This window comes from Rattus norvegicus, chromosome 3 (genome assembly GCF_036323735.1).
Source record: "Rattus norvegicus strain BN/NHsdMcwi chromosome 3, GRCr8, whole genome shotgun sequence".
Classification (NCBI taxonomy): Eukaryota; Metazoa; Chordata; class Mammalia; order Rodentia; family Muridae; genus Rattus; species Rattus norvegicus.
This window is the reverse complement of record NC_086021.1, coordinates 162,315,749-162,343,053: the sequence shown is the minus strand read 5'-3', so window position 1 is coordinate 162,343,053 and position 27,305 is coordinate 162,315,749. Positions and strand designations below refer to the sequence as shown.

Sequence of the window (27,305 nt, the reverse complement as noted above, 5' to 3'; positions counted from 1 at the left end):
ATGCACTTCTTAGTGGTGTCTTCAGAACGGTGAATATCCACCTATGGAGGCAAGGCAGCACCCAACAGTACTGTGCCAGGAAATCTTGGGCCAGGCTTTCACACTGATGTAATGGAGACAGGAGGCGAGGCATAAGTACTGCCCAATTTGGGGTACAAGTAGCAATCTCTAGGTCACAAAGCCCTACTTTCTCTATAGCTTACATGAGGAAACTGAATATGGGCACACATCTTGAGTCTGGTATTGCCAATGTGTACACAGGCCCCACACCCTTCAGACAAAGTCCTATTTCATCAAGAGCATGTTTGATATCAAATGGACCTCGTGCTTTCCTTGTTCCTTCCTTATTGGTCTTCTAATCTTTGCTCTGCACTCAGTAGCTAGAGTGGGGCTGAAAACCAAATGTCACCTCACAGCCTGTCTGGCCACCTCGGCACAGCCCTCAGACCTGCATCCTGAGCTCCCTCTGGGGCAAGGGTGACACAGGCAGCAGTCATTCCCAAGTTAAAGTCTTGAGTTTATGGAGCTATTAATCCTTGCTTAGCCGAAGTCCTCCTCGGTGGCAAGTGTACCAATCACTCCATGTCAATGCAGTCAGCACCCATTTGGACAAGACAGTGGCAGGTAGTGCCCAGGCTTTTGAGTGGCACAAGATGTAGCCTGTACTCTAGCCACTGCCTCATTTTTAGAAACAATGCCATCCCCGGCCAAGGCTGTAAGCTTATAAAGACATGAGTCTGACATGGCAACATGGGGGAATGAGAGAAGTCTTCACCAGCAAGAGCTCGTTGTAATCCAGCAGGAATGCTCAACAGCAGCCCTCAAACCTTCTGCCCAAGTGCCCACAAAGCGCGCTCCCATTTTCAGGTGCTGTACTTAGGTTCACTTCCATCCGTATCCGCTCTGCTTAGTTATGTCTGAATGCAATCCTAAAACTGCATTTGAGCACTCCTGAAGTAGTTGTCCCTGAAGCTCTTGGCATCCATGCAGTCTTGTTCAAACAGTAGTGACCCTGAAAATGCCTCATACCATGAACAAGGGGCCAGGTTGTCACCACCTCTGTGAATCTATATGGCAAGTAGTGTGGATGAGTTGCTGGAAGGAGGAAGCTTGACTATTATAGTTCCCGTCACACCCATTAGCTTTCCAGCTCTTACACCCAATGGTAACATCACCAAATCAAGAGTCCAAAGACCAGTGGAGCTGCCAATCCACTGCACACAGGAGCCCACAGTTAGGAGGAGCTGTCCTGTTCTGCACTTAACCCCACCTCCCCACACCCCCAGGCAGCCACAGATAACAAGGAGCCAATGCAGGTTGTACAGGTTTATTTTCCAATACCAGTGAGACATACAAGAGCAGCGCTTTTCTGAGCAGCCCCGTGGACCAGACCACTGTCAAAGGTCGCACAAGAGGAGGACTGGACATGCTTAGCTCCTGCTCCTGGTCTTTGGTAAAGAGACTTCTGAGCACACAACATGGACTTGGCCAATACTGAATTCACTACCAGTTCCTCACTCATACTTCATGGATCCCCCAGCCCCCTCCCCACCAAAAAGAGAGCCACCTCATGAAATGGCAGAGAGGCAGCTTACAAAGAAAATGAGACTTGCTCAAGGCACACAAATTTTTATACTTCATACAGAAACACTCACACAAGACGACAGACCTAAATTAAACAAGGACTCCCAACTTTCAAGTAAAAATACAGAAATGGTAGGAACCAGAATGAGGTCAGACAAATACAAAGGGCATCTACTTGATGGAACCATGTTAGGAGAGAGGCAGGCAGCAGGCATGGCTTTGTTCCCCTGAAACCTACTGTCAAAAGTAAGTCAAAAGGAGCCTAGCGATCCCCAATATTGCTTTGACAGGTGATGACCCTGGAGCCAGATCCAGAAGCCTGTCTCGGGGTTGTCCAAGGAACTCACCCATGAATCCAGGACTTAACACTGGTGATGACAATTTGTCATATGTGGCGGCAGCGCAGCCACTCAAGGCTGGAAGAGAATAGATACAAGGAACAAGACATGTTCGATCAATGGTGTCTGTGGCGCGCAGACTGCAGGAGATTCCCTGGTGACACAGGTGACAAGGCACAGGGCCAACCATAGGTCACAAGTCAGTAACTTCCTTCTCACATCAGGCAACACAGCACTCAGTGGTTTTGACAGTTGGTGCACGGAAGTAGACAACACCATTTTAATCAAGGGTGCTGAAGACGTAAACTAAGGAAGAGACGTTCATGTTCTCTGTACAATACATCCATTTACAGAATTGGCCAATACTGTGTACAACATATAAATACAGGATAAAACGTTAGAGGTGCATAGAGCATACTTACAGAAGCGAAAAGGTTCACTTTATACATCCAAGAATAGAGTTAAAATATAAAAATAAGAAACAGACTGCTTGGAAATGTAAAATGACTTTCACATACACAAGTGCATGGGTGCCCACTCCCACGGAATCAAATGTGACGGGTGGGTGGCAAGCAGGAGTCCCCTGCAAACATCTGTACAGTTGACTCTGAAGTCTACAGATGGCATTTCCACAGCAGACAGCCCTATTTCCAGACCCCATTGTCCAAGAAGGGCTATTCAAGCTTCCAAGAGAATCCGTGGATCCCTGGGTTACAGATTAAAGTTCCAAACTGGGTGAAGCACCAGAACCAAAGGTCAACTTGGCTCCATCAACTGGCAAATGACAGAAATATGACATCTAAGTCATTGGGTGTTTGATCCCCTGGTGGATAAAGACGGAAGTTACTTTAACCCTGTGTGGCTTCTGCAACCATCAACTCCCCAAGCTAAGCAGCAGATGGCAGGGAGGGCAGTGGAAGACGGACATTCCTGCTCAGTGCAGGCAGGGGAGTTCCATCCATGGAGAACCCAACCTTCCTGCTTCAATTTCAAGTCCATTTGGGTGTCAGACAGGTTGCCCTGCCACACTGTACTGCCTGACTACAAGAGGGTTTAGGCTGGATGGTCTTAGGCAACCATAGTGCCCCCTTCTCCTGGAAAACCCTTCTGGCAAGGCTAGAAGGGTGCCAAGTGACAGAGGGCTTCAGCACTATAAATTTCATGGGGAGGCAAGATTTATCTCATCTAGAGTGAGAGTTCATTATATCAGTGATATTCTGTATACAGATTTAAGATCAACCATTATTAAAATACACACACTAAATGTACAATGTTTCCAATGGCCATAATTTATTATCTCACCACAAGGCACAATACACAGAGCTTTGAAGGTCCAATGCAGTCGTCGTGGCAGAACGCTCCGCAGCCTTGGCACATGATCATGGCTTTCAGGCTGCATGCACACTGGAGAGAGATGCTTTCTACTGCACTGCTGTCAGTGAACATCTGTAGGGACAGTGATGCAGTGTGGCCTGTACCAAAGCTGGCTTTGTGGCTCAGCTGCACCACACCACCAGCGAGGCCTCTGGGAAAGGCGGCCGAGCTGGAGGAGTAATTAAAGCTGCTGGGACTCAGCTGCAGTTTGGAAAACTTCCCGTACAAAGCCTGCTTGATGCTGAGTTGGGAGGGGATGGAAGGCGGCTCCAGGGGCTGACTGAACCCTTTCCCTGGCTCTCTGGGTAATTTCCAGAAAGGCAGGTCCACAACAAAAGGCATTCCTTGCAAGTGACCCACTAGTTCCAGAGAACTGTACCCTGCAGCTTTTCTGTTCTCTGCATCTGCTTTAATGGGATCCCTCAAAAATGTCTGCTCTGTCTTGATGCTGCCAGCAGAGACAGCTGGTGGTTTGGGCGTCCTGTTTTCCCTTGCAGTCTGCACACCATCAGGCACAGAGTTTTTGCTTGGTTCTATCTTCCTACTGGGAAACACTGGAGGGACCTCAGCAGGTAGTGGTATCTGCTCTTCAGACCTAGGGTACTGAAGGGTGGCAACTGTATTCCTAGGACCAAACAGTTTCTTCTCGCGACCACCAACATCGTTCTGATCACTCAGGGTCCCATCTGTCTGCTCAGAACCAAAGGAGAGGCTCACATTTGTGGAGGAGAAACATGGCACTTTGGAGGTAGTGTGATCTCCTAGAAACTGGCCTGGGGCAGCACCCGGATCACTGCCTTGAGACAGGGAATGGGCTTCTTTCTGCTCTTCACAAAGGAAGGAAGAGAGATGCTCTTTGGAATCGATTTCTTCCAGGTTGCTAGAGGAAGGTGTCAGTTCTGTCACTGGATGCTGGGAGTCTGAACTTGGAACCAACCTGGCAATCTTCTGGGACATTCCAGGAGCTTTGGAGGCCTTTGCCCTGACAAGACCAGCACTTGCTCCATAGCTTTGGGCCAGAATAGACTCTTTCAATGTTTGTACAGAACCAGGGTTGCTTCTGGCAACTAGGTGATTGTCTCCCCCTGTACCTTGCAGAGTGCCTCTATCCTGGTTCTGTTCTCTAAGTGGCAGATGTGGGGATTCAGGTTGGTTGCTTCTATGACCTGGAGCAAGAACCTTCTCCAGGGGCAAATTACCATGCAGCAGGTGCATCACAAGTGGGTTTGTAACCTCCGCTGAAGAACCAGGCTTTGGTGGGCACACAGACCGGGGCTGGCACTCAGTACTGGACAGCAGCAGGGAGTCTGGGATCTTGTGGGGGACTGCACATACTCTAGATACCCAGCTCTGAGGAGTAGCCACCCCTTCTGTCCTTGTAAGCACACTTAGGTCAGTGCTTGCCTTGGACAGTGAGGCAGATGGATCCCAGTCCTGTTTTTCACTCCCACCCAACAACCCTTTTACCACTGTGATTTCACATGCATCAACCTCACTGCTGTCCTCAGAAAAGTGGCCTTCAGAGTCAGAGGCTGTATCTGTGGATTCGTTGTGAGGACTCAGTATGTCAGAGATGCCGTTCATTTCCAGTCTTTCAAGGTCTACCTGCTGACTGTCACTGCAAGTGCTGCCCAGGACTCCTGGAGGAGGTGCAGTCCAGTGTGAAGCACAGCTCTCATGGTAGGGCAAAACTTCTGCATGCCCCCCAGGCATGGCAGCCACAAGGGGAACAGTTCTCTCCCACCCTTTTCCATCCTGGGGTTCCAGACATGGTGCATTTTCTCTGGCTTCTGGATAAGATTCTTTTATTACCTCATAATTTGACAGAATGGGTACCCAGGAGCCAGGACTACCAGATACAAAAGCCTCAGTTTTCAAAGTTTCTTGTCTACTCTCCCTTATGTGGGGGCCTGTGGCACCAACTCCTAATTCATCATCAGAAGGTCTATCCTGTAGGGAGTTAGCCAATGACAATTCAGATATAAAAGCAGGTGTCATATTTACAGGCTCCTTCATATTATCAAAGATCTGGTCATTTCCTCCTCCTAGTATATCTCCCAATGGAGACTGTCCAGAACTACCCTCTGAGGGAACGGTGGGTCCTTGGTCTTCACCACCCTTCTCCCAGGAAGGAGTACGAGGCTCACACTCAGTCCTATCATCTGGAAGCAACTTAGCCTGCTCTGCTAACATCTCAGCCACTGGAGTTTGGGAGGACAAAGGGGGCAAAGCCTGACAGGGCTGGTCTCCAGTGGGAGCAACAGGGGGTTGGGAGGCATCTTCCAGTCCACTTGTAAGCACACCCGGGGCCCTCGTCAACAGGCCGTTCTCTTCCTTTCTGAGAGAAGCAGAGTCCTCTCCTTTGGCTCTGACCATGGCGGCATCAGCCTGAGTGTGCTCTCCATTCAGAGGACAAGACGGCAGTAGTTGTGTTCGCTGTAGATCTGACGCACTCTCTCCAGGGTTGCTTGAGGCTCCCCTGGGCTCAGAGTGGCCACAGGCCTCACTACCATCACCACTGCTGCCGTCTCTGCCACCTCCCTCATCGATGGCCCCACTGCCACCTCCACCCGGGCCACCCCCCCCTCCGATGGCAGTGGCAGCCGCCTCTCGATTGCAGTGGTAGCCTCTCGCCCCTCGGGCCTGCAAAGCACGGGCTTTAATGTCTGCGAGGGTCCTGGCACCAGTCCAACCCCGGCAGGAAGACTCCGTGATGGGGACGATCCGGGGGCATATCTGGTAAGTGGGCCGACCTTTAGCCACCCAGGGTGGTTTGATACGTGAAAGTTGAATCTACAAGAAAAGCATAAATAAAAATTTTAACAGGGGGGTTGGGGATTTGGCTCAGTGGTAGAGCGCTTGCCTAGCAAGCGCAAGACCCTGGGTTCGGTCCCCAGCTCCGAAAAAAAGAATAGAAAAAAAAAATTTTTTTTTAACAGGGTGACCCGACCTAGGAACTACAAAGCAAAACTGAAATATAAGTCATCTTAGAGGTAATAGCCTAGAAAACTCATTTTCTTAACAATTACAGTAAAATGGCTACCCATGGTATCAAGAGTCATTTTATGCTACATGAAAAGTCTCCCCACTTTTTAAGATTTCGTTTTTAGAATCATTCATTCATCGTATACCTGAATGCACACATGCCACAACACACATGTGCATGTCTTAGGCCAACTTGTGGGAGTCCATTCTCTCAATCCATCAAGAAAGTCCCCATTAGATTTAGCAGCAAGCTCTTTAGTCACTGATACAAGGCTTTACATTGGCAATCCTCCTCCTGCCTTAGGCCCCAAGTGCTGGGATTATACAGATAGGCCATCAAACCCATCTTTCAAATTTAATTTCTAATTGGATCTTATGAGTTATGAAACAATCTAACAATAAAAACATAAAACCCCAGGATTTTGACCTTGAGATAATTTTAACAAAAAAAAGTGACTCATTTGCTGGATGGTGGCGTTGCAAACCTTTAGTCCCCGTGCTCAGGAGGCCAAGGCAGGCAGATCTCTGAGTTCAAGGCCAGCCTGGGCTACAAAGTGGGTTCTAGAACAGTCAGGGATACACAGGAAAACCTCTCTCTGGCAAAACAAAACAAATGAAGAGGAGGAGGAGGAGGAGGAAGAGGAGGAAAGGGAAGAAGGGTAGAGGAAGGAGAGGAGAAAGAGGAGGAGGAAGAAGGGGAGGAAGGGGAGAGGAAAAAGAGGAGGAGGAAGAGGAGGAGGAGGAAGAAGAGGAGGAGGAGGAGGAAGAGGAGGAAGAGGAGGAGGAGGAGGAGGGGAGAAGTGTATTTTTCTAAGTCAGTCAATTAAAAGTTTTCCTAAATAAAGTTTTATACACCACGTAATTCATGCCAGGGCCAAGGAGCCTCTACTTTATTCGTGCCCCTGCCAAATGAACTCATACTCCTCAGAAAGAAATCTGATACATGAGACTGTAAGTGCCAAGTATCTTACCCGGATGGGCGGGACTTTGGGCTCCTCTTTAGTGGGCTGTGGCTTTTCGGTGTGAACACTTTCAATTGTGTTACGAAAGGACTGACGATCTTCAAGCCGGGGCTTCTTTTCGGGAAAGGATGCAGAGGCTTCCTGCTCAAAGGATTTCCTCTTCTGATCCTTTGTCTCTTGATCCACACTGTCCTGAGGTAAGGTAGGGGTTCTGTCTGGAGATGTAGAGGCACAGGCCAAGTTGTCCATTTCTGTTTGTATCTGGGAAGCCACAGGTTCACTTGGACACTTGGGACCCTCCTGTCCAGATGCTGGGGAGGACACATCTGGCCCAGGGGGACTGTTCACCCCTGGTGAGTCGGTCTTAGCATCTTTAGAGAGTGAAACATCTGGTGCAGCATTTGCATCTTTAGCAATCCCTGCTTGTTCTGGCTCCTGTTTTTTGTACAGATTCCTTCTAGATCTGGTTCGGAGATCTGGCCGAGAACGTTTCTTAAAATGCCCGTCCCGTTGACGGGTGTTGGGCCCACGCTGTGGCCGCACTGACTCCCCTGAGACACAAAAGCCACTCTTGATTTTGGCCTCCTCCTGGTCTTCTTTCTGCTGCAGTGATTCTTCTTTGGTCAAACCCAATCTGCAAATCAAACTCACATCATTAACTACAGGCCAGAGAGTGTTTCTCTCTTATTTCTGGAACAATACACACCCAGATAACACCACTAGAATGAAACAAATCTGCCTACTGCATAGCACTAAGCGCAGAAACGACAATAGCTCCCTGTGGGTAATAGTGAAGTGAGTCACCTAGTCATTCCCAGGCTTTAGGGACATACTCTACCTGTCCTTGGTATACAGGGCATTCTGAGTATCTCTAAGTCCCTTAGACAAAACAGCATGTTTGTAATATAACCTATCTATATGCTCCTGGATACTTTATTTTTTGTTTAGTGTTGCTAGGACTCCAATCCATGGCCTCCCACATGCCAAACAAACACACTTACACTCTACCACGTCTTCTCCCAGAGGCTTTAAAAAAAAAAGGAGAAAAGGAGCTTTCCCAGCATCACGTCTACAGATCTAGCCTCACTGAGTGTGATACTCGGCAGTAGTTAGTCCTGTGTTCATCAGTGCACAGAGAGCCATGGTTTCCTCCTTAAACAATCCTTAGTTTGTTCAAACTATGCATACAGAAGTGCAGATATGAGTGGCCACTGTAAATGGCAGGTATTTGGACACCAACTGCCTATGTCCCAACAAAATGCCCAGAGAGAACTCATACTACTGAAGGCCTTACTTCTGTCCATAGTAATCTTCAAAGAACTTCTCCTTCCATTGTTCCACCTTCTTCTCCTTTTCCATTTCTTGTCTTAGCCTGACTTGCATCTCATGAGTGAATTCACCTAAAGAGAAAAATGACTTCCAGTTAATGAATTTTGGATACTAAAGTATCTGTTCTACAGACATTGAAGTCTTCTAGTTCCACAACAAGCATTTTATTGTTTGGTGTGTGCCCATACACTCATGTGGAGGGCAGAGGATAACTTTGGGAATTATCAAGGCTGGTTTGCTTTAAAGATTTATCTTTATGTATGTGTCTGTGTATGCCATGTGCTGAGGCTAGGAAAGGGTAAAAGACCCCACTGAGCTGGAACATGGGTGCACCAAACTAAATACGTCTTCTGGAAGAGCAGGGTGTACTCTTAACTGCTGAGCCATCTCTACCCAGATGTACATATTTTGTTTGAAATAAGATCTTTCACTAGACTGGGACTTACTACTCAGCCTAGGCTATCTTGGCAGTGAACCTCTCCACAAGCTGCTGATTCCCACCTACTCAGTGCTGGCCGTGCTACTATAGCGCATGTACAACAGGCTACCACTAGGTTTTGTGTGTGTGTGTGTAGAGGGGGAGCATTCGGGGATTAAAATCAGGTCTTTATGATTACACGGTAAGCAGCTTACCAACGGGACCATCTCCTCCAGCTCCTACAAGGCAGTTTTTAAAAAACAAAACAAAACAAAACAAAACAAAACAAAACAGAGAATTTGACTCCTAACTGTCAGTGGACCTCCCAGAGCATACTTCTAACTCAGGACAGAACTAATAATTCTATCTAAGAGAGAGCTACTCCTCTATCATCAGTCCAAAGCAAGCAACACATTCATCAAGACAATGAAAAACAAAAGACCATTCTCGAGCTTTATCCTTGAGCCTGGCCATTTGGTGGCACCTGGGAGCCTGGATTTAAAGGACTCGCCCACCCTAAGTGATGAGTGGTTCATTATGCTCTCGATGCTGACAATACTACCCATGCTAAAGACACCTGCTTTCTTTTTAGGAACTAATGCCTTATATTAATACCTCTTGATAAACAAGCTGGTGAAAAATGAACAATGAATAGAACTTTTAGAACTAGCAATGGCTTCCAACAGAAGCAGCTCCTAATAAAAACCCTGGGTACCAGGGCTTGGTGGTTAAGAGTTTGGCTCCAGGTGCTGGGGATTTAGCTCAGTGGTAGAGCGCTTACCTCGGAAGCGCAAGGCCCTGGGTTCAGTCCCCAGCTCCGAAAAAAAGAACCAAAAAAAAAAAAAAAAAAAAAAAAAAGAGTTTGGCTCCAAGAATCCATGTTAAGTAATTTACAACTAACTTCCTCTAAGGGAAAAGAACACCTATGGCTTCTGGAAGGACTTCAACTCTTGTGCACATATCCAAAGACACACATACTCCTAATTAAGGAGCAAAACAAAACAAAATCCCGTGTGCTAAGTCTACCAAAATTCTCTGGTAGACATTGTTTTTTTTTAAAGATTTATTTATTATATATACAGTGTTCTGCTGGCAGCTATTATCTGCAGGCCAGAAGAGGGCACAAATTTACATTACATTACAGATGGTTATAAGTCACCATGTGGTTGCTGGGAATTTAACTCAGGACCTCTGGAAGAGCACTACTCTTAACCGCTGAGCCTTCTTTCCAGCCCCCTGGTAGACATTTTCACACCATCACAATTTACTTCTGAGGTATTCATTCATGTCCTATGATTCAATCCACAGAAGTTTCAGAAACCTGGGCCTGGCTGCCCCTGTATGTTACCTGCGTGCCTTTTTCCATTGCCGATCTTACTTTATATTGTTCTGCTGTAATAAACCCCACCTCTGTACATAAACTGTCAAAATTAACAAAACTCAGGGGGTAATCTTGGATCCTCTCCACACATTCACCGTGAAGCTACTATAGAGAACTAAATTCAGAGAAGTTAGTATCTACTCTAAGTGACTATGGCAGAAAGAGAGCATGGCAGAAAGAGAGCATGGCGGCAATGAGTATGTCATCTTGGGGCGCTTTTCTTCACACATGCACACAATGCCATTACTGAAAGGTATAGGTATATACAGTTTTAGTGATAAAAGAACATATATAGAATGAATACTCCTAATATGTGGTGTTTTCAGAGCAATGTGCCCTATTAATAACCACCATGAACTAGTACAATGAGCAAGCCCACCTTACATTAATATCTTCTCAGAAAAAAAAGTGGTGAAAATTAACACATGGATTTTACACACTTGATCTTAGCAAAAGCCTGAATTACGAAGTGCTTAAGTTGTTTTCTTTTCTTGATGAGTATGGGTGTCTGATGCATGTAAGTCCATGCACCATGTATGTGCCTGGCTCCCTAGGAGGCCAGAGGAGGGCATTCGACCTCCTAGAATTAGAGTAACAAGACAATTCTGAGTTTCTACGTAGGTGCTAAGAATTAAACCTGGGTCTGCTGGAAAAGCAGGAATGCTCAACCTCAGAGCTGCAAAATAACCACACACAACAGCTCTCTCAGGCCACATGCTATGGAATCTACTCACCTTCAGCCAGGCGTTCCCTCCAGCTCTGAGCTGCGTGGGTGAAAAACTCATTATTGAGTGCACTGCTGCTGAGGCGCAACAGGCCATCCGTCCCCACCTAGAAGGGCAAAGGATAAGACAGACACAATAAGGCAACTTGAGAGAACAGGAGCCCGCGCGGGCATCGACCAAGAGGAACTGTGCACAGGCACCTGTCTATCCACTTCAGGCAGGAGGAAGAGGAGTTGCTGCTGGAAGTGTGATGGCAGGGCATGGAAGGTCCGAGAGTTTATCAAAGCACGGAGATTGGTGTTAACAAGAATGGACCCAGGCGTCTCAAAATCTACCTCTTCCCCTCTGTTGCGCTTCATTTGACCTGTGATTTTTTTGGAAGCAAGAAGTAAGGATTTTTAGTTTAAAGGGGGAAAACGTCCTGAGAGAACAACCTCTCAGTCCTGCAGAGAGCCCTTTTACAGACAGAGAAATATGTGACTCCTTCTCACCTGTGGCTGGCTTCCGGAAGCCTCTCAGGAGAGGGGCAGGGTCCCGAGTGACCTCAGCCTGGCTTCGAATAGTACTGTTGCCCAAAGCCAGAGAGCCGCTGCTGCTGCTGGATGGACTGCCACTCTCACCATCTGCATGACGGCCTGAGAACCCTGAAGGCACAGCACTTCATTGTCAGAAGCATCATAAGCTGTACTCGTGGCTCTCAGACAAGCTTAATTCTCCCAGCACTCGCTCCCTGACATGCTGCTGTCAATAGAGGGATGCTTCTGGCTCCCAGCCCTGAGTTGGCAGGGACCATTACCTCATGGTCTGGCTTAAAATATCACTAAATAATGCCAAACCACTGGCAGAGCCATCCATCATCAGATGTTCATGGCCAACCCTAGAGTCAAGAAGAGGGTTCATGGCAAAACCCAGCACAAAGCTCTAATCAATACAATACAATACAATACAATACAATACAATACAATACAATACAATACAATACAATACAATACAATACAATACCACTGCCTTCCTGGGTTCTCAAGGCTTTTCTTGGACTCAGTAACTCTACCGGCATCACACTGTTAAGTCAAAAGTTGCTGACAGAGATAGGTCCCCAGGACCCTAGGAAAAAGGACCACAACCACTGAGACTATACATACCCGATGCAGGTTCAACGTGGGCCCCGTTTACCTTCAGAGGAGTCAGAACAACACGAGGCAGCATAACCCCAGTCCTTTTCTTTTGTTTGTTTGCCTGTATTTCCAGAAGGGATTTAAAAGAAACAAGGAGTCAATCTGTAGGGTGCTACAGCATTCCTTTAGCTCTGCCCTATTCTTTCATGTCAAGGGCTAGTGATGCGGCTCAGTGTCTAAAGGAATTTATTCCCGCACAAACCTGATAACCTTTTTTCAACCCCAAAATCCTAAAGGGGAGGAAGAGAACTGACTCTCCAAAGCTGTCCATTGATCTCCACTGCTGTTGCAAGTGAACACACATATACACACATATAAAATTTCAAAGTTCATGTAGGGATTGGAGAGATGGTTCAGTAGTTAAGAACACTGTCTACCCTTCCAAAGGATGTGGGTTTGATTCCGTGCACACACATAGCAGCTCACACCCATCTGTAGCTCTAGTTCCAAAGGATTTGATTCCTTGGTCCTAATCCAGACCCCCCCTCCCACACACACACACACACAAACTCTGCACATACACACATGTAAGCAAAACATTCATACACATAAAAGAAAAAAAAATCTTTAAAATCCAGTTCACACGCACACAAGAGCTCCCAGGCAATGTTAGTACAGGTATGGACCAATGTCAACGCACTAAGCATTCCCCTTAGCTGGGGGGTAAAAAAAGAATCAGACACGTTGTCCCCATCCTAGAGATAAGGAACTAGTCACAGATGGAGGTGACATGGGGCTGAGGATATAGCTCAGTGGTAGTGTTTGCCTAACCTACAAAGTCCTGGATTCAGTCCCTAGCACTGTAAAACAATGAATTTTACTCTCTCCATTCTTCAAATACATCTCTTGACACTCTGCTTAAGACAGACAAACCCTGTCACATGTCTGCTTTCACCCACACGATTCTTCTATCGTGTCTATCGAGCCCATTACCTGTGAGGAAGCCCTGTGGCCGTCCCTGGGATTGGAGAGGGACCTGCCCTGAGGCTCTGTAGCGCAGGATGCATTTGAGGATGTTTCATCCAGAGACACTGGAAGACAAGGAAACCAAAGCTGAGCCCCTTGGCACTGCCTGGTCTTTCCCTGACTCTTGCTCTAGCACTTACCATCATTTTCACCACTCACAGTGCTGGCTTCATTAGACCCACAGCTTTCCACATCAGCGGAGTCCTCTGGTTCTTCTCCATCCAGTGTAGCTACATTTCTAGACCACTGCACAGCATCTTTCTGTGACAGAAAAGTTAAAACTCAGGTGAATAAAACCTTTCAAATCCAACGAGCACAGTAAACATTCCTAAATACAGGCTTTTTGTTTGTTTCTTTGTTTTTTGAAAAGCTAAGAGGACCCTCGTGCTCATTTCCTCAGATGTTTCTCAGCAGTTGCTATCAGTAAAGGATGCAAAGGGAAGGGCTAGAAAGATCCAGAAATTTCTCCATAGGCTTAGAGTGGAGTCCTATTGTCAATCTAATGCTGGACCCTGCTTCAGGCTGAGGGGTACCAGGTCTTTTCCATTACCACTGAACAGTGGATCAGAGGAGATCAACTGCTCCTTGAAGCAGCCATCTCTGGGACACTTAAAGCACAGTATGGTAAAAGGGCTGGTTTTACCAAAGCAAATCAGATAATTAGGTGGCCTTCACAGTAGGCTCTGCAGAGAAGAGTAATCAGGTGAACCAAGGTGCTGGCCATGTGAGGACCTCTGGGTACCCCCCCTGCACAGATCAGCTCAAAGGCCCCTGGAGCCCAGAGAAACACCGCCAAAGACAGTGCAAGCACACAGAACGTATGCTTTTGAAGATGGGTTTGCAACTTCCTCTATGACTGTTTCACTGATCCTAAGATTTAAAATATCATTTTCTTTTTGAGAAAGTATAGTTCCAACTTGAACTCTTAATTCCCTTGTCTCTACTTCCTCCTCCCAAATGCTGGGGTAACAGGCATGCACCATCGCACACAGGCATGTACTCATACCCCAAAAACTAAAACCAAACCAAAACAAAAAAGTTTACCAGCTCTCTTAAGCACTCCCAACAGTATTCACTGTGAGAGCTCAGGTCCCCCATAGTTACCAATATTTGGTATTGGTATTTCCATCCTATGGGCAATGGTATTTCATGGTTTTAATTTTTTTTTTAAAGATTTATTTATTCTATATTAAGTACATTGTTGCTGTCTTCAGACACACCAGAAGAGGGCATCAGATCCCATTACAGATGGTTGTGAGCCACCATATGGTTGCTGGGATTTGAACTCAGGACCTCTGGAAGAGCAGTCAGTGCTCTTAACCACTGAGCCATCTCTTCAGCCCATGGTTTTAATTTTTATCTCCATGTAAACTAAACCTCCCAACTTATAAATAAATAAAACTTCAAAAAAAAAAAACAAAAAACAAAAAACAAAAACAACAATGGGGCTGGAGAGATGGCTCAGTGGTTAAGGGCACTGACTGCTCTTCCAGAGGTCCTGAGTTCAAATCCCAGCAACCATATGGTGGCTCACAACCATCTGTAATGGCATCTGATGCCCTCTTCTGGTGTGTCTGAAGACACCTACAGTGTACTTATAAATAAATAAAACTTCAAAAAAACAAAAACAACAACAAACCTCCCAACTATGTTGCCGATGAAACCTAGGATCACCGTTAGTCAACATCTCAGTCTTGTTGGGCATTAAAAAAAAAAAGTCCTCATTAGTTATTCCCTGTCTTCCTATTTAGGAGTTAAGACTAAATCTCCAGAGACCCTGTCACAGAACACCACAGGCATCTCCATGCAGTGTTTTGCTCACATTTACCTATTACTTATCTGTATCATTTTACAAAAATCCTTTATCATGTTTTAATTGACGGGGGGGGGGGCAAACACATGGGAGTTAAGGTTACCCCCTTTTTTCAAGGTTAGCCCTCTCCTTCTACTGTGTGGGCCCTAGGATAAAACTCAGGTCATCGAGTTTGGCAACAAGTGCTTTTCACCAGGCCCCATATATGCTTAAATATTTTTTTTTTTTTATTCTTTTTTTCGGAGCTGGGGACCGAACCCAGGGCCTTGCGCTTCCTAGGCAAGCGCTCTGCCACTGAGCCAAATCCCCAACCCCGTTAAATATTTAAGTATCAACTAGGTTAGGAGAATTGCAGGTTCAAGGATCACCTGGGCTACATAGCCAACTCCAGGTCATCAAATAAAAAGAATAAGCAAGGCCCAGAGAGATGGCTCAGCAGTCAAGAGCATGTGCAGCTCGTCCAGAGGACCCACGTCCACCCAGCACATGCAGTGTCTCGAAGCTGCCAAGTCTCCACACACCTGTGGCCTCTGTGGGTACCCACACGTAATTTTAGGAAAATGAAAATCCCAGGTAGGATTTTCCTTTCTTCGTGTGTCTTTCCTTGGCAAGAAGCAAGTACTCTTTTTAGAAGGGAAATTGAGGACCATTCAAATTACAAATAACTAAACCCTAAGAAGACCCAAACCCTTCAACAGTTCACCACAGTTCCATACCAGTGCATGATAAGAAGACACAAGATTAGAAGACAAGCAGCAGAGAATTCTATATCCACAACTAAGATTTCAGAGACTCAGATCATACTGTGAGGGTAAAAAACACATGCAAAATTCAAGCCACATAGTTGGAAACATAGTTCAGTTGGTGAATGCTTGCCTAACATCAGTGATTCTCTGCAACCTGAACACTTGGGAGGTGAAGGAAGAGGACCAGGTGTTTGAGGTCATTCTTTTTTTTTTTTTAAAGATTTATTTATTATATGTAAGTACACTGTAGTTGTCTTCAGACACACCAGAAGAGAGCACTGGATTCCATTACAGATGGTTGTGAGCCACCATGTGGTTGCTGGGATTTGAACTCAGGACCTCTGGAAGAGCAGTCAGTGCTCTTAACCACTGAGCCATCATTCCAGTCCGTAAGGTCATTCTTGATTACAGTATGAGTCTCAGGACAGCCAGGGTAATTGTATGAGACCCCCCTTAATTCATAAATACATAAATATCCTCCAAAACATGTAAGCAATCTTAACATCAATAAAAACATTACAAAAGATAGAATACACAGACTATAAATTACCCAGGCATAAATTCCACAAGAGAAATACAATCTTAGGAAAAAAATGTAACATTATGAGGAAGGCGTAAATCTAAGTAAAGAGCAAAATCATGTTTTGCTTCTGTTTTTTAAATGTATTTTCTTGTATATGAATGTTGTGTATCTGTGCACCACATGAATGCCTAGAAGGGTGTCGGATCTGGAACAGGAGTTACAGATGGTTAGGAGTCATCATGTGGGTTCTGGGAGTTGAATTCAGGTTGTATTAACAGCCAGGGCTCTTAACTGCTGAACCATCATCTCTCCAGCCCCCATATTCTTGTTTCCTGAGATTTATTTTATGTGAATTTGTGTTTTACTTGCAAGGTGTACATATGTGTACCACATGCATGCACGGTGTCCAAAGAGACCAGAAGAGGGCATCAAATCCTCTGGAAGTGGAATGAATAGATGGTTGTGAGCCACCATGTGAATGCTAGGAACTGGAGTCCTTTGCAAGTAGACTTAACCCCTGAGCCATCTCTCCAGCTCTCCACCCCCTCCCCGATATAGGAAAGCAAAGGACCCCAAACATCAAAGGTATCTTTCAAGAACAGGATAAGGGCAAAAGCTCTTTTGTAAGACAGGGTCTCACTAGATTGCTCTGGGTAGCCTGCAGACTATGTGACCAAGTTGGCACTGAATTCACAGATCCACCAGCTTCTGTGAATTCTTCCTTCTCCAGGATCTAGCCAGGAAAGTACACTCTTCATCAGGAAAATTTCTTTTTGCAGCAGAGGCTGATAGAGAAAATCACAACCTATCAAGATGAAGAGTTGTGCAGCCCAGTCCTAGTGGGTAAATTTATCCATACCACAACTCTTATATCCAAGGTTCAGTGATCATTTTGGAAGAGGCAGAAAAATTCCAAGAGCTAGAGTTTGCTGTAAGACTTTGTCTCCTAGAAATGTCAGAAGTAGTTCGATTGGTAGGGGGAACGGAAGAGCCCTGAGGGACCCACTGCTGCCACTGGCCAAGTCACCATCACACCTGGGAGGAGCTGCAGTTGTCAGTGCAGGCCTGTCACCATCACCACAATCATCAGCAGTGAGGGGAAGACTCAGCAGCCAACGCTGTCCCCGACACCAAGCCAGGCTCCACTGCAACGGTTTTGTGAACAGTAAATGTAAGGTTCAATGTAAGAACAGGTAAAGTTTCATCAACAGGAATGACACCAGGTAAGAAGTATTTGTACCCCAGACTGCCATAAAGAAGAAGAACTCCAGGAAGTACCTTCGCAGTGTAGGAGATGGAGAGACCATGGAGTTTGATGTTGAAGGAGAAAAGGGCGCAGAGGCAGCAAATGCTACAGATCCTGGTGGAGTTCCAGTTCAAGGCAGTAAATACGTAGCAGACCTTAACCATTACAGACACCAATCACGTCGTAGGGGTCCTCCACACAATTACCAGCAAAATTACCAGAATAGTGAGAGTGGCAAAAAGAGCAGGGATCAGAAAACACTCCCAAAGGCCAGGCCCAACAACGCCAGCCCTATCACGGGAGAAGGTTCCCACCTTACTAGATGTGGAGACCTGATCACGATATTCTAACCCCGCTGTGCAAGGAGAAGTGGTAGAGGGTGCTGACAATCAGGGTGCAGGAAAGCAAGGTAGACCAGTGAGATAGAATATGTATTGGGGTTACAGACCACAATTCTGCAGGGGCCCTCCTCGCCAAAGACAGCCTAGAGAGGATGTGGCAATGAAGAAGACAAAGAAAATCAAGGAGATGAAACCAAAGGTCAACAGTCATTTTAAAGTCGGTACCGTGGCAACTTCAATCACTAACGCAGATGCCCAGAGAACCCTAAACCACAAGATGGCAAAAAAACAAAAGCAGCCGATCCACCAGCTGAGAATCCATCCACTCCAGAGGCTGGCTTACCTCTACCATCATCTGGTTTGGTCATCTAACAAGAAGAAATGAATATGAAATTCCAGCAATAAGATATGAACAAAGATTGGAGCTGAAGACCTTAAGTGCTTGCTTTGTGCCCACTGACCAGATCCACTAGAACTATCTGCATTATGCAACATGGGGCTTTTATTATTTTTACCTAAAGATGTCTGTTCTTGGTAATGACAAATGTATTTAAGGGGGAAAAAAAAAAAAAGGTCTGGGGGTTGGGGATTTAGCTCAGTGGTAGAGCGCTTGCCTAGGAAGCGCAAGGCCCTGGGTTCGGTCCCCAGCTCCGAAAAAAAAAAAAAAAAAAAGGTCTGGTTTTTCTCAATACACCTTGAATGGTTTTTAAATTGTTTCATATCTGGTCAAGTTGAGATTTTTTTTCCCTTGTGGAAAGGTTTAATGAGAGAAGAAGAGTAGAAGAAGAGAGAAGTAAAGGCCAGTCATGAGCACGTGGAGGGGAGGAGGGGAAAGGGATGGGGAGAGAAGGGACAAAGGGAAAGAGGGCAAAAGGGAAAGAACAAGGAGCAAGAACAAGAGCTGAGATTTTTAAGAACTTCATTTTCAATTTGTAATAAAGTTTACAACTTCATTTTTTTCAAAACAGTCAACAAACTGCAAGCACATGTTAATAAAGATCTTAAATTAAAAAAAAAAAAAAAAGAAATGTCAGAAGCTACAACATGAAGTCTCACCAACATGACTGACTGCCTAAGCAGGACTTGAACAAGTATGCCACTAAGTGACTAGCTGAAATGGAGAAGGGAAGGCTCAGCTGGCCTCAACACTAGACAGAGGACTGCAGCAGCTAGGAAAGTCTTTCCCAGGAAGAGCACATCCATTGGTTACCAAATGGTCAGCTCTGAAGACATTCAAACAAGTAATGTCATAGAGACTGAGCAGGATCTGGGAATACATACATGAATATATATCACACATACATACATCATACATATATACATATTAAAAAAAGGAGAAAAAAGTCCATGAATTTGAAAGAGAACAAGTGGGAAGGCACGAGGGGGGGGGGTTGGAGAAAGAAAAGGGAACAGGGAAGTGACATAATTATAATCTGAAGACACTTTTTAAAAATTGCTCAGCAGGGAAATGCTTCTTTTAAATAATTTGCCAGTGATTAAATGAAGTAGTTGCTAGGGTCTAAAAGGAGGGGACAATGAATGACATCACTAAAAGGTCTGTTTCTTTTAGGGGTAATGAAAATGTTCTAGAATTATACCATGGTACTGTTTATAACCTTTGAATATACTAAGAAGTCATTGAACCGGTCACTAACGGGGAAAACTGTATGGTCTATGAACCTTGGTTCCATTAAACCTTCATCTAAAATGTCTAATTATGTTTTAATTTTAATAAATAAATCATTAAGAATAAAATTATTAAAGCAAATTCTATGTGCACTTACGACTTCACTTTTAACATTATTTTAGATTTCTCTAGTTTATGTACAGAGTGTTTTACCTGTTTGTATGTTTGTGTACCCAGAGTTCAGAAGAGGGCATAGGATCCTCTAGTATTGGAGTTGTGAACAGTTATGAAACAAGTGCTTCTAAACCACTGAGCCCTCTTGCCAGCCACCAAATTTCATTGTTTTTAAAAAATTTTTATTTTAATGTATGTTTGTTTTAATGAGTTTTGTTTGTATCCATGTTTGTGCTTTGTAAGGTTGCTTAGTACCTACAGAGGTCAGAAGGCATCCGATTCCCTGTGACTGGGGTTATCTACAGTTGAGAAATGCCATGTGGGTGCTGGGAACCAAAGGTAGGTCCTCTGTAAGTCCAGTCAGTGATCTTAACCACTGACTCATCTCTTCAGCCCTGAGACATGACCATTTCTCTTAAACTTGATATAAAAATAGTTCTATTAAATTTGAAATTTATTTCAACATTGAGCTGTCAAAGAAAAAAAGGAAATAAATACTGTTATTTTTTTTTTCTTTTCTTTTTTTCAGAGCTGGGGACTGAACCCAGGGCCTTGTGCTTGCTAGGCAAGCGCTCTACCACTGAACTAAATCCCCAACCCCAAATACTGTTATTTTTAAAGTGAGCACACTCTTATAGTTTAAAGAGAGAAATTTTGTGAATTTTCATTCATGACAAAAAAGGAGTTTCTATCAACCAAGAATAATTCCTCCCTGGGATTTGCAACTCACACCTGCAAGACAAGTTTGTAGTTAGTGGTAACTGACCATGGCTCACCACCCCTCTAAAACCCTCAAGTCTAGGTGGTTTAGAATTCATACTTTCTTCAACTTTAGAATGAGAACAGAGTAACATTATTAATACTATATTAGCACCACCTGCAACATACAATCAACTACATTTTAATATTCTTAAAACAAAACCTGTACACATACCAAGCAAAATAAACAGGTGAAAAAACTGGACCAGAGAGATGACTCAGAATTTTCTGCCAATCTTAATGGTCTAAGAAGTTCATGCTCAGGACCCATTAAAAGAATGTTACCTTCTGAGACAGACAGACGGGCAGAGTGGCACACACATGTAATCCCAGCACTTGGAAGGCCGAGGTAGAAGGATGACTGACTACTTCCTGAGCTACACCAAGAATGCCAAGGCAATCAACAATAACAAAACATGCTAAAGGACTGAGGTTTTACAACCCCACTCTTCTCATAAATTATAAAATATAAAGAAAATTTAATCAACTATTTTATCAAAGCCCAGATTCCACATGCTTGAGCATGCCACAATGTGAAAAAATAAGGCAATATTTCAGTAGAGAAACTCATATAAAAAGAATTACTGTGCAGTTAATTATTTTCATAAAAACTTATTAAAAATGTTTACTCACTTATGTTTATTTCACGTGTATTGATATTTTTGACACCTTGTATATCTATGTATCATGTACTTACTTACAGTGGCCTCAAAGGCCAGAAGAAGGCATCAGATTCCCTGAAACTGGAGTTAAAGGGGTTGTGTGCTGTAAAGTGGGTGCTGGGAACCCAACCTGGGTCCTCTTTAAGAACAGACAGTGCTCTTCCCTGCTGAGCCTCTCCCCAGCCTCAAACAGTTTTTTTTTTTTTTTGATTCTTTTTTTTTTTTTCGGAGCTGGGGACCGAACCCAGAGCCTTGCGCTTCCTAGGTAAGCGCTCTACCACTGAGCTAAATCCCCAGCCCCTCAAACAGTTTTTATTAAACTAGTTTTATGAAAGCGCCCTGAAAAGCCTTGATAACGTGTATTAGAGATAAATGAAGACTGGTATGGTACACTATTGAGCGGCAGATAAGGGAGTGAACATGCCCATAGTGCATGTTTTTCATGGCCACATATAGAAAGAAACCTGGCTGACTGTGGGTGGGAGTGGGAAAGAGACACGGAAGTCAAGGTCATTTCCCACCTTCTCTGCAGGAAGGTGGCTTGAACTATTTAAACATAACAACCGAACCATACTTCTTTTCATCCCCTGAAGCACAACAGAAATAATAAAGAGAAGGGGAGATAAAAGACAGCAGAGTAAAAATACAAACAGAATCTAGAAGGAGGAAAAGAGATTCGGCAGGGGAAGAAGTCAAAATCTAATGCAACAGAGAAAAAGCCACTAAAATAAGCCAGACACAAGTACAAAAACCAAGGACACAGTGGTTGGGGGATACATGAACCACTGTAGATAGAAGTAAAACACAGAGCTACCAAAAATGAGAACTTGCTGTTGTTTTGGACAAGCAGATTCCTCAGATCACCTCCTTGTCACTCAAGTAAGACTCTTCCAGCTCTGAAAGACCTGATTTATGTATGTTCTAGTTACTCTGAACACAAGAAATTCTGAAAGACGACAAAAGGCACAACCCAAGGAAGTCAGACACCACACTCTAAATAGGAACAAAGACAATGTACAAAGGTAGCTATGTTCCTAGGGTGGCCTCCAGAGATCCCCAAACACCGTACCTGTTCTTTGCTGACTGCCAAGCATTCAAAGGACTGTCAGGTCCAGTAGCCTAAGCCTGTATTCCCAGCTACTACAGAGGCTGAGGCAGAAGAACAGGGGGCGGGGGTGAGGGGTATGCCACGGCTCTAGGTTCAATCCCCAATACCAGAGACAGAGATGGAGACGTAGACAAGGAGCAACAAGGTACCAAATTGCTCTTCCTCTTGAAAAAAATTAACAGAGCACATCTTCAAGCACAAATAACCAAGGAGCCCCCTCAAACCATGTAGGTTTCTACTTATTCTGGTCACTCAATGCTCACAGCACAGAAACCATCAGTTCTCTCAGTATGAAGGACTCACCAAGGACTAGCAGATATTTAAGCACAGCTGTGAGAGGAAAGACAAGCAGAAGTAGAAACTGAACGGAAGAAGGTAAGTCAGCACAGTAAACATTCTCTAAGAGCTCTACACCAGCACAGGATGCTGTCATGAAGAAGCGAAGCACACACTGTCTGTCAGAGTCAGGAACTGTCGCTGACTGCTCCTGCAGGGGCCCGGCTCAGTCCTAGCACCCACACGGCAGGTCACACCTGGGCATTACTCCAAATTCAGGATGTATATGAGATACAGATATACCCATGAGCCAAACACTTACTCGCATAAAATAAGTAAATCTAAAAACATAAAATTAAAAATAAATGACCAAAAAGAAAAACAGGCACTAGTTACAGAAGTCTTGTTTTAAACAAACAGAAGGCCCAGAAAGAAAAAAACAAAAACAAAAACAAAAAAACAAGAAATTGTACTCAAAAGGCCAGGAAAACAGCTTAGGGGCTGGCCTGATGACCTTAGTCCAATTCCTGGGACCTAAAACAAACAAAACAAAAAACAGAAAAAAACTGTATCCAAACGAGAAGACCCAAGTTTCCAGGTTTTATAATTATGGCAAGCGGCCCACTCTAATGAATAAAAGATCTGTTTCGTATTATATTACACAATTTCAAAATTCAGAGAACACCACACACTGGCACCTCTCTGAAGCAGTTCTGGAGAATGAAATGTGAGTAAAATCAAGACGCACAGGTAACACTTTAGGATTCATCCAAAAACTCCTAATACAGTGTAGAATATAGAATAAAAAGGTGAAATAGCAGCTCACCTCCCACATACCTGTTTCTCAAAAAGCAACTCTATTCACATGTGCTCTGTATAAATAAACTACACAGAGAATGTGCACAGAAACTACAACAAATGAACAACTGAATCGTATGAGCTCTAGGAAAGAAAAGGAGAAGTGAAGAGAATTCCAAAATGAAGATAAAGGAAGCCTTCACATGAGGGTTGGAGAAGGCTCAATGGCTAGGAGCACTGACTGATTTGATTCCCAGCACCCATATGCAGCAACTGTCTGTAACTCTAGCTCCAGGGGATCTGACGCCATCTTTCAGCATCTATAGGCAGCAGGCATGAAAAGCAGTACAAAGATGTGTGTGTGCAGGCAAAACACTCATAAACATAAAATAATAAAAATTTAATACTTAGAAAACAGCTATGTGAATACCAACCAAGTAACCAACTGACCCCAATGTGCCTGGGTCAGCCATGAAAGTTCTGCCGCAGAGAAAGCAACCCCTTAGTCTGGGCAGACAGGGAGTGCTGCCATCCCCTACAAGAGCTCCATACTGGAAACAAGAAAATGACAGTCAGGCTGAGGCCCAAATCTTGGGAAGGAAGAAAGGAAAGGAGGGAGGGAGGGGGAGAGGGAGGAAGAAAGGAGGAGGAAGAAGAAAATCAGCAGGATGGCTATACAGCCAGGGAAATTTACAGTTGCTGGGAACACTGGGCTTCCACTCTTCTCAATGTAACCTATTTTGGTTTTTTTTATTCCCCATCTTTGATTTTTTTTTTTTTTTTTTTTTTTTTTTTTTTTTTTTGCCATAGGGTTTCTCTGTGTAGCCCTGGGTGTTCTGAAACTCAGTCAGCCTCAAACTCCTGCCTACTCCTGCCTCCCAACAGCTGGGGCTAAAGACATGCACCAACAGCAGCCAATATTTTATTTTTAAACAGAGCAGATAATCACAAGAGTCTAAACCATAGTCCAGGGTATTTAGACGAGTGTCACTGGTCCCTGCCCTCCTTCACCATCACACTCCAAGTCTTCATTCCACCCCTCCAGGAATGGAATGGCACTGCTTTCTTTTCCTAGTATGGTTTTTGTGCACCGATGATAATATACCTATCTATTTCATTCTGTCTCTGTTCCTAGTCATATACTCCCTGAAATGCCTATAATAGACAATACTCTGCATTTTTTTAAAGTATAGAATAGAGTTTATTCAGGGCATGGGGAGGGGGATTAAGAGGGTAGTAGGACAGAAAAAGAGAAAGGGAAGTAGAGAAATATAAGAGTGGAGGAGTAGAGGCCAGCCATGAGCACGTGGAAAGGGGGGTTGGGGAATTGGGAAATAAGGGACAAAGGGAAGGAGGGTAAGAGCAAGAGCGCATTTTTGTTTTTAAAAATATATTCTAGGAAGTCACATTATGATTGCATTGGCAGATTTGTAATTTTCTTCTCAGTTGCAAAATACTCCACAATATGAATGATAACGTAGCAAGTTTATATAACCGCTCCATAGGACAGTGGCACTTAGATAATCATTCATATTTTGCAAAATAGGCCTTGGGCTGGAGATAGCCAGTGGGTTAGAGCACTTGTGTAAGCATGGGGACCTGAGTTGAAATCCCAAATGTGCGCCTGTAACCCATGCATGGGAGAGCAGGGCAGAGAATAGATTGCTAGAGCTTGCTGGCTTCTAGCCTAGCTCCCAGCTCAGTGAGAAACCCTGTGTTAGGCAGAGAGTAAGAGGCCATCTAACTTCTTCCTAAATGCCACAGACAAAACACAATCTCAGTCTGTACAATACAACAGAGTGTATGAGTGTATATAAATTTCAACTTCACAAACAAAAACCAAAAAGATAAATCGAAATTTAAATTAAGAACCCTTGCTATCTTCTTCCCTAATCTAGTAGTCTTCACTTCTACGAGGTGGCACAGAGCAATCGTGTGTATGAATGTGACATGCTACAGAAGTCAGAGCCCAAAAAGGGAAGACAAAGCCTAAACTTGTGTCCCAAAAGGTTGTTTATAGAGCACGGAACTTAAACAGGTGAAATGACCATCCAACCATGAGGGAAGAGGAGTGCCAATCCAGTTTAGGAGTCCAATATAGAGGGATTTTAATCCAGCAACATAGCTACTCTGGCTGGAATGGACATACTGTTAGCACATACATTTAACCTTTAATCCGTAACAGTTAAGTAAGTTAGTAGAAGGAAGCACCAAGTTCAAAAGTGATCTCTAATTGAGAGGCAGACAAAGTGATAAACCAGAAAAAGACTTGACAGAATAGTGTATATGCCCAACTCTCATAAAAACAGAGAGAACAATAGAGGCTACTTAAGAGAACAGTGCCAAGAGAAAAAAAGAAAGAGACAGTTTTACTGGGACAGTTGTACAGAGACAGGGTGCAGAGAGAGAACAAGCTAGACACAGGTGAAGACAGACAGAATGAGCCAGAGAATGTGAAGGAGCCAGAAGATCAGAACAGATTGCTAGTTTGTGTGAGGGCCAAGCAGAGCGATTCAGCCAGAAGCCGAGGGAGAAGCCGGATTCAATCAGTCAGCTTGGAGAGGAGTATGAGTCACAACAGCTGAACTGAACCAGCCAGTAAGGAATCAGAAAGATCCAGAAAGGGTGAGTGGATTCAGCAGCAAGTCTCAGAGGCTGAAAACATCCTAGGCCTAGGTCAGCAGATGGAAGCAGTGCATCAATCTCCAGGTGACAGTTACTACAGAGAGTAAAGCTGCATCTACAGTCCAAGAAGGCTAAGAAGAGGGCACTCAAGGATGCTGGGGGTAGGGTTAGCAATAAGAATAGTTACAGAAAGGGGCTGGGGATTTAGCTCAGTGGTAGAGCGCTTACCTAGGAAGCGCAAGGCCCTGGGTTCGGTCCCCAGCTCCGAAAAAAAGAACCAAAAAAAAAAAAAAAAAAGAAGAATTACAGAAGGTGGAAGGATGGCTTAAACAATAAATATACTAATAGATTTGTCTTTTAGTTTATGTTTATGTGCACAAGTAGATGCCAGAGTTGCTCTCCACTGTTGTTTTAATTTCCCTCTCCCTCACCCTGCACCTGTGCATATGTGTGTGTATGTATGTGCATACAAAGAGTGTATATACATCCATGCCATGGAAAACGTAGCAGTCAGAGGACATTTGGAAGTTTGTTCTCTCATTCTGCCTTCATGTGGGTTCCAGAAATAAATCTCAGGTCATCAGGTTTGTGTAGCAACTACTTTTTTTTTTTTTTTTTTTTTTGTTCTTTTTTTTTTTTTCGGAGCTGGGGATCGAACCCAGGGCCTTGTGCTTCCTAGGCAAGCGCTCTACCACTGAGCTAAATCCCCAACCCCCACAACTACTTTTATACCCCAACCCACTAAGCCATCTTACTGCCCACTTCACCCTACCTCCCACCCCCCTTTTTTTAAAGCCAAGACCATCTCTCACCAAATCTAAAGCTACCCATTTGGTTAGGCTGGCTAGGTAGTCAGCAAGCTCCAAGGACTCGTCAGTCTCAGCCTCCCTAGTACTGGAATTACAAGCAGGCACTGCCACACCCAGTGTTTTATATAGGTTAAGTTCATTCATTTTTTTTATTCCTGGTAACATTACCATAATTTACAGGCAAAGTAATAACACAATAGGTTTTTAAAAGTCCTCAAGAATGTATAGCATTAATATTAAGCAATGTCGGTGTATTTTTTGCATGCTATGGCTATGACAGTTCTCAAAAACAAAGGTCTGGCCACATGATATAATCACATGAACATATTTTCTAAAACCAAGATAAATCTTGGCATGGCATGAGTTTGACTGTGAACTATTGTCTGGAAAGACTTTCAAAGGCACTATGCAGAAGGATGTTGGATGCCCTAACTGGAAAAAACCAGCTGGGATGGCAGAAAGACTCAGGTAGCCAGCCGTTGTGGGACAGGATACCACAGGAGACAGTCGAAGAGTTACAGAGGAAAACTCAAATGTGTTGCTGTTCTACCTACAAGTATA

The 27,305-nt window shown here is 44.3% G+C and overlaps 1 protein-coding gene across 2 annotated transcripts in view; it reads right to left on the bottom strand.

Annotated features, from left to right (window-relative positions):
* Window positions 1–1,311: 1,311 nt before the first annotated feature.
* The window catches only part of Asxl1 (ASXL transcriptional regulator 1), a 67,915-nt gene continuing 41,921 nt past the window's right edge, over window positions 1,312–27,305 (bottom strand). The window contains exons 5-13 of one of the 2 annotated variants that reach the window (NM_001427647.1): window positions 13,378–13,498; window positions 13,205–13,302; window positions 12,239–12,332; window positions 11,588–11,740; window positions 11,297–11,460; window positions 11,106–11,202; window positions 8,538–8,643; window positions 7,253–7,877; window positions 1,312–6,089 (exon numbers count right to left, since the gene is read on the bottom strand). In NM_001427647.1, coding sequence (NP_001414576.1) covers window positions 3,216–6,089; window positions 7,253–7,877; window positions 8,538–8,643; window positions 11,106–11,202; window positions 11,297–11,460; window positions 11,588–11,740; window positions 12,239–12,332; window positions 13,205–13,302; window positions 13,378–13,498 — 4,332 coding nt within the window. In that variant the 3' untranslated portion in view covers window positions 1,312–3,215. The remainder of the gene's footprint in view (window positions 6,090–7,252; window positions 7,878–8,537; window positions 8,644–11,105; window positions 11,203–11,296; window positions 11,461–11,587; window positions 11,741–12,238; window positions 12,333–13,204; window positions 13,303–13,377; window positions 13,499–27,305) is intronic. The other variant, XM_063283837.1, reaches the window with a different exon arrangement.